The sequence below is a fragment of the Vigna radiata genome, chromosome 6, assembly GCF_000741045.1.
Source record: "Vigna radiata var. radiata cultivar VC1973A chromosome 6, Vradiata_ver6, whole genome shotgun sequence".
Lineage (NCBI taxonomy): Eukaryota > Viridiplantae > Streptophyta > Magnoliopsida > Fabales > Fabaceae > Vigna > Vigna radiata.
This window is the reverse complement of record NC_028356.1, coordinates 17,977,159-17,983,158: the sequence shown is the minus strand read 5'-3', so window position 1 is coordinate 17,983,158 and position 6,000 is coordinate 17,977,159. Positions and strand designations below refer to the sequence as shown.

General features: G+C 34.6%; 1 protein-coding gene across 1 annotated transcript in view; it reads left to right on the top strand.

Moving 5' to 3' along the window:
* Positions 1-880: 880 nt before the first annotated feature.
* LOC106764767 overlaps positions 881-6,000 on the top strand; it is a 34,909-nt gene continuing 29,789 nt past the window's right edge. Inside the window, exons 1-3 of the mRNA XM_014649146.2 lie at positions 881-1,353; positions 1,639-1,764; positions 3,410-3,533. Coding sequence (XP_014504632.1) covers positions 1,012-1,353; positions 1,639-1,764; positions 3,410-3,533 — 592 coding nt within the window. The 5' untranslated portion in view covers positions 881-1,011. The remainder of the gene's footprint in view (positions 1,354-1,638; positions 1,765-3,409; positions 3,534-6,000) is intronic.

The following is a 6,000-nucleotide window of genomic DNA, read 5'->3' as shown; positions in this document are numbered from 1 at the left end:
TGTAATTTTATTTTTGGTATGGTCTCCCATGTTCTTTTTTAACATAAACTTATTGGGTTAAATATGATTTTAGTCTCTTAACATTTTGTAAAAATTGAAATTAGTCTTTTTTCAAAACTTTGACCAAATTCAGTACTCAATTATAGAAATATATAAGTTTAATCATTTTAACCAAATTTTGTTCGATTTATTTGACACTTCAAATATGTTTCATGATATTATTTGAGTTATTTACGTTCTTAGACATATTTATATTTTAGGTTTAAACCTTTTTTTGGTCCCTAAGTTATGAGCGGATGTTCAGTTTAGTCACCGCTTTTAAAAATGTAAACCTTTGGTTCATAAGTTATAAAAAATGTATCAAATGAGTCCTTTTTTTATGTTCATGGTCAAAGTACAAAGAGCAATCTAAAGTGCTGTTATTATTAAGAAACAAATCAGAGCAATCTAAAGATGTAGCAGTTGTTAAAAAACAACCAAAAACAGTATTTCAAGTCAAAAAAGGACTCATTTAATACATTTTTTTATAACTTAGGGACTAAAGATTTACATTTTTAAAAAACGGGGACTAAACTGAACATCCGCTTATAACTTAGGGATCAAAAAGAGGTTTAAACCTATATTTTAACATTAATGAAGGGATGTGTTAGAAATATCACATAAACTTAATAAAATTTAATTAAAAATAAATAAATTTGTATTTTTCTAAAGTTGAAACCCAAATTGAATCAAAGATCGGAAAATTAACTAATTCTAAATATTACTACGAAAAAAAAATATTTAACCTAAACTTATTTGAAAATTGAATTGGCTTAATAGTTCGTGGTATAATAAATAAATACCATGATACTAGAAAGAGAAGGATTAACTTGTGAAAAAAAAAGGATAAAAACAACAAGGACAACCTTGTAAGAAATTTTCTTTGCCTATCTCTTGGATCTCTTGGTATTTTCCCTGGACTTTTTATTGAACCGTGAAGCTGAAAAAAGAAGTAATAAGGAGACATCGCCTATGGAAAGTGATCCTGTGAAACTAAAAGTCCACCTAGTCACTGGCACGGACACAGCCGAGTTCAGGCTGCTGAGTGAGGCGTTGGGTCGGAGCTCAGTGGTGGGCCTGGATGCAGAGTGGAAGGCGGTACGGAGGTCGTTCCCAACGGTGTCGGTGCTTCAAATCGCGTGCGGCGACTGGGGCGTGTTTGTGTTGGACTTATTGTCCATTCCTCTCTCTTCACTGTCGGAACCGCTGCGAGAATTGCTGCTGTGCCCCGACATCTTGAAACTCGGATTCGGATTCAAGCAGGATTTGACTTACTTGTCCTCCACTTTTTGCTCCCACGGCGGTTTCGACAAGGTCACTCATGGGCACACACAATGAGTAAAATATAAAATTAGGGTTAAGTGTTTTTTATCACGGTTAACGTATTTCAAAAACTAAAGCAATGTTTAAAATATGGAAGTTTTTCAGAAACTGCGAACACCATTTACCCTTGAGAATTAACGTATTTCAAAAACTAAAGCAATGTTTAAAATATGGAAGTTTTTCAGAAACTGCGAACACCATTTACCCTTGAGAATAAACATTCCTGCTCTGCTTCTGTTTTTTTGTCAGAGAATTTCTTAATTCAATTGTGCATAGGTTGAGCCATATTTGGATATCAGGAGTGTGTACAATCATCTGCAGCATAGTAAGAAGCATGAACCCAAGCAAAGTAAGAGTTTGTCAACAATTTGTTCAGAAGTATTGGGGTTTTCGCTCTCCAAGGTTTGTTTCATAAAACATTCATTTAAAGTCGGCATTTGTTCTACCTCCATTTTAGCTTTTGTGTGGAATGTGATTGTTTTATTTAGGTGAAATGTCTTTTCTGTTAGCATTTGGAGGAAGGTTCTATCAGTCGTTCTTTTTCCTGGATCTTTTCTTTTAAAAGAATCGTACTGCTGCAAGCTTGTTGGTCCGTCTTGTTCTTTCTGTGCATTGGACAAATTTATTCTTAATTTTGTTAGAGAATTAAAAATGCAGAAACAGAGCTGAAGAAATTAGTCGATTTAAATCCCTACCATCGCTACTCAAACCGAAGTCAGTTAGGCTTGAAGAATGGATAGTGAATAATTCACTTTGACCTCATGATGAAATTCAGTTTTTGTTAGATATACTGTTGTGTTAGGTTAATTAGGAAAACATAGACTTTTGATATTGTTTGATATTGGTAGATATTGTTGATATTGTTTTTTAACAATATCTTCTATTTACCATATTTATGTTTGGTTGCCTTATATGCTTGTATCATTCTTCATTATAAATATATTATCTTATGTGTGTTTTAAATACAAAGAGATTAATCCTATACCTAGTTTTAGTATATATAATAGTTTTATTACGGAAAATAATTGTTAGCATGGATCAATCCTTGTAAATGTTTGAGAACCAGTAATCTTCAAAGCTTAAGTAATTAGGTAGAGGCATATTGATGGATTTGTTCTCTTAAATAGTACTTTATTCACGTCAGACACCCATGCATATTTGTGTCAAAGTTAAGTGCTTAATCCCTGTCGATGGTAGAATTATTGTTGGGAATGTGTTCTATATCTGTAAGATTCCAGATTGTAATCTAATTAAAAGTACTTTTCATTTAGTTAGATTCAAATCCCATTCTTGGATTCAATAAAATGTTCTAATAACAATTGTCAATTCCTGAATAATAATCACCCTAAGAATATTAATTCTGTCTATTAATGGGCTGGTTTAAATTCCATCAGAATTAATTTTTAGAAGGCTGGCTATCTTCAGATAGAAATGATTGGTGCATCTCAAATTTTGATTTTTGACTTGTCATTTAATTTATATGATTTATGACACTTAAGATTGAAACGGTAAAATAATTCTAGAGGGCTTGACAGATCTTCTCGTTGTCATTCTATATATAATAAATTTCAGATACAAAAGTATATGGAAGATCAAGGGTCTGCCCTAAGCACCTAGGTGTACCTAGGTACTACTTCTATACCAGACTAATACACTTCCCATAAGTAGGCTTAATGATTATACCTAGGGCAATAATAATGACAAAAAGGACATGTTTGGTTGCCTGTTTGCAGGATTTTATCAATCTGAACATCTTAGGTTTCAAATTTATTTCTGAAGATATTTCTTAGAGCACTCAAAACAAGTAATGCAAGTTACAGATTATTATTGACTTTTCATAAGCAATACTAGATTGATCATAAAAGATACTTCTTTTCATATTGTTGAATTTAAATTGAAAATGATGTCATTGATGGTAAGTGAAAGGGGATCCCCTTATTTGCTCAAAGATTGGCATGTCCTCCTTTGGAAGTTTAGGATCCAGAGTTGTTTCAACTGGCATTTTTCAATTACTCTATCGTGTTAACCAAACTTATATGTGCTCTAGGAACTTCAATGTAGTGATTGGTCACATCGTCCTCTTACAGAAGAGCAGATAAGATATGCAGCTATGGATGCTCATTGCTTGCTCGACATATTTAAGCTATTCCAGAAAAAGGTCGTCAAAGAAGGTTTGTAATCCCTGAAAATTTTATGGCTCAAACTCTGGACAAATTACAAAGCCATTGTGTTATATTTCTTCTATTTCATGATTTGATTTTTTTTGTTTAATCGCTTTATTGATTATTTGGTTATTCAAGCTGACAACATAGTGTATTCTGATTCGGATAATAAAAATGCAAGCTCTGGGGAACCCACTCTCAAAAGCAAGTTATTTAGGAGAACAAACACTTCAAATATTCTGCATAGCCTTCCATACTACATGATGTGTGACTTAGGCACCTCATAATACTCTAGATTCATATTACTTTATGTGTGTTAGGAATTCTTGAGATCAAGAATTCAAATTATAGGATTAATAGGGCAGTAACACTCAAATTTAACATCCAACAATTACATAGACAATTTTACTAGATTATAGGTCTAAAAACATTCAACAACGTCTAAGGGAAGAGTTTCCCTTCACACAGGTTAGCACCTGTTCTGAAACAACAATAAAACCAAACCACTGTGGGAGGAACCGTTTCCCCCTTAAAAGACAACCATACTAAATGAAATCACTCCCTCTAACCATCTCTACCACCCATAAATCGTCCAACCCCTAACAACTATTCTATAACTTCTAATTTTAACATTTTTCCTAACATACACTTTAAAAGGCCTATCAGTACTCCCAAATTCTGGACAACCTTGTCCTTAAGGTGAAAATCTAGAAATTGATCACAAATGGTTACTTCATCTTCCCATGTAGCACCTTCGGGTCCTACTGTTTGCCACTGCATAAAGAGTTAAGGAACTGAGATACCATGATGTTGTAATTTGAGATAATGTCTTTAGGATCTTCCTAATTAGAGGAAATAGATATGTAAAAGTTTGGAGGGAAAACTGAGAAGTAAAATTTTTTATTACTGTGCTGTAATTCTATTACACATAGTGCCTTATTTAAGGAACTATGGACCAACGTAAATAAGGCTTCTAAAAAGCCCAAAACCAAAAAGCTAGTTAAAACAATACAATATATTTCAACACTCTCCCTCAAGCTGGAGCATATAGATCATATGCACCAAGCTTGGAACATATAAATCGAATCCTAGGCCCCCTTAGAGATTTGGTCAGAATGTCTCCGAGTTGTTCATTAGAATTGACAAACTCGGTAACAAGTTCCTTAGTCAACAACTTCTCTCTAATAAAATGACAATCAATTTCTATATGTTTTGTTCTCTCATGAAATACTGGATTGGAGGCAATATGAAGGGCTGCTTGGTTATCACAATANAGTTTCAACGGCTCATTTCCACAAAATTTCAATTCTTGGAGAAGTTGCTTGATCCACACAAGTTCGCATGTAGTCAAAGCCATAGATCGGTATTCAGCTTCAGCACTAGATCTAGCAACAACACTTTGTTTCTTACTTTTCCAAGATACAAGGTTCCCTCCAAGTAGAACACAATATCCTGTAGTAGATCTTCGATCAATTGGAGAACCAGCCCAATCTGCATCACAATATCCTTCAATCTGAGTGCTTCCCTTATCCTCATACAACAATCCCTGTCCTAGATTTCCTTTTATGTATCTGAGAATGCGAATCACTGCATTCTAATGGTCAACATGTGGATTCTGCATAAATTGACTCACAATCCCCACTGGATAAGAGAGATCAGGTCTTGTTATTGTAAGATATATGAGTTTTCCAACCAACCTTCTATATCTCTCTGGGTCTGAGAAAGGTTCACCTTGATCTCTCATTAACTTCTGATTCGAGTCCATAGGACTATCAATGGGCTTGCAATTTGTCAAGCCTGTTTCCTCTAAAATATCAAGAACATATTTCCTTTGTGAAATGATGACACCTTCTTTTGACTGTGCCGCTTCAATACCAAGAAAGTATTTTAGACGACCCAGATCTTTAGTCTGAAAGTGGTTGAACAAATGATTCTTCAGTTGAGTAATTCTAGTGATGTCATTCCCTGTAATAACAATATCATCAACATACACCATGAGGTAAACACATTTGTCAGAAGAAGAATGACCATAAAACACTGAATGATCCGTCTCACATCTTCTCAATCCAAAATTTTGCACAACCCGACTAAATTTACCAAACCAAGCACGAGGTGATTGTTTCAAGCCATAAAGGGAACGTCGTAATTTACAAACTAACCCAGACTCTCCCTGAGCAACAAACCCAGGAGGTTGCTCCATGTATATCTCCTCTTCCAAATCACCATGAAGAAAGGCATTTTTAATGTCCAACTAGTAAAGTGGCCATTGACGAATGGCAGCCATAGCAAGCAAAATACGAACTGTACTGGTTTTAGCCACAGGAGAAAAAGTATCACAATAGTCAATGCCATAAACTTGAGTATATCCCTTAGCTACTAGACGAGCTTTCAGACGATCAATTTCACCAGTAGGACCAACCTTAATAGCATAAACCCATCGACAACCAACAGGCTTCTTACCAGGAGGAAGAGGGAC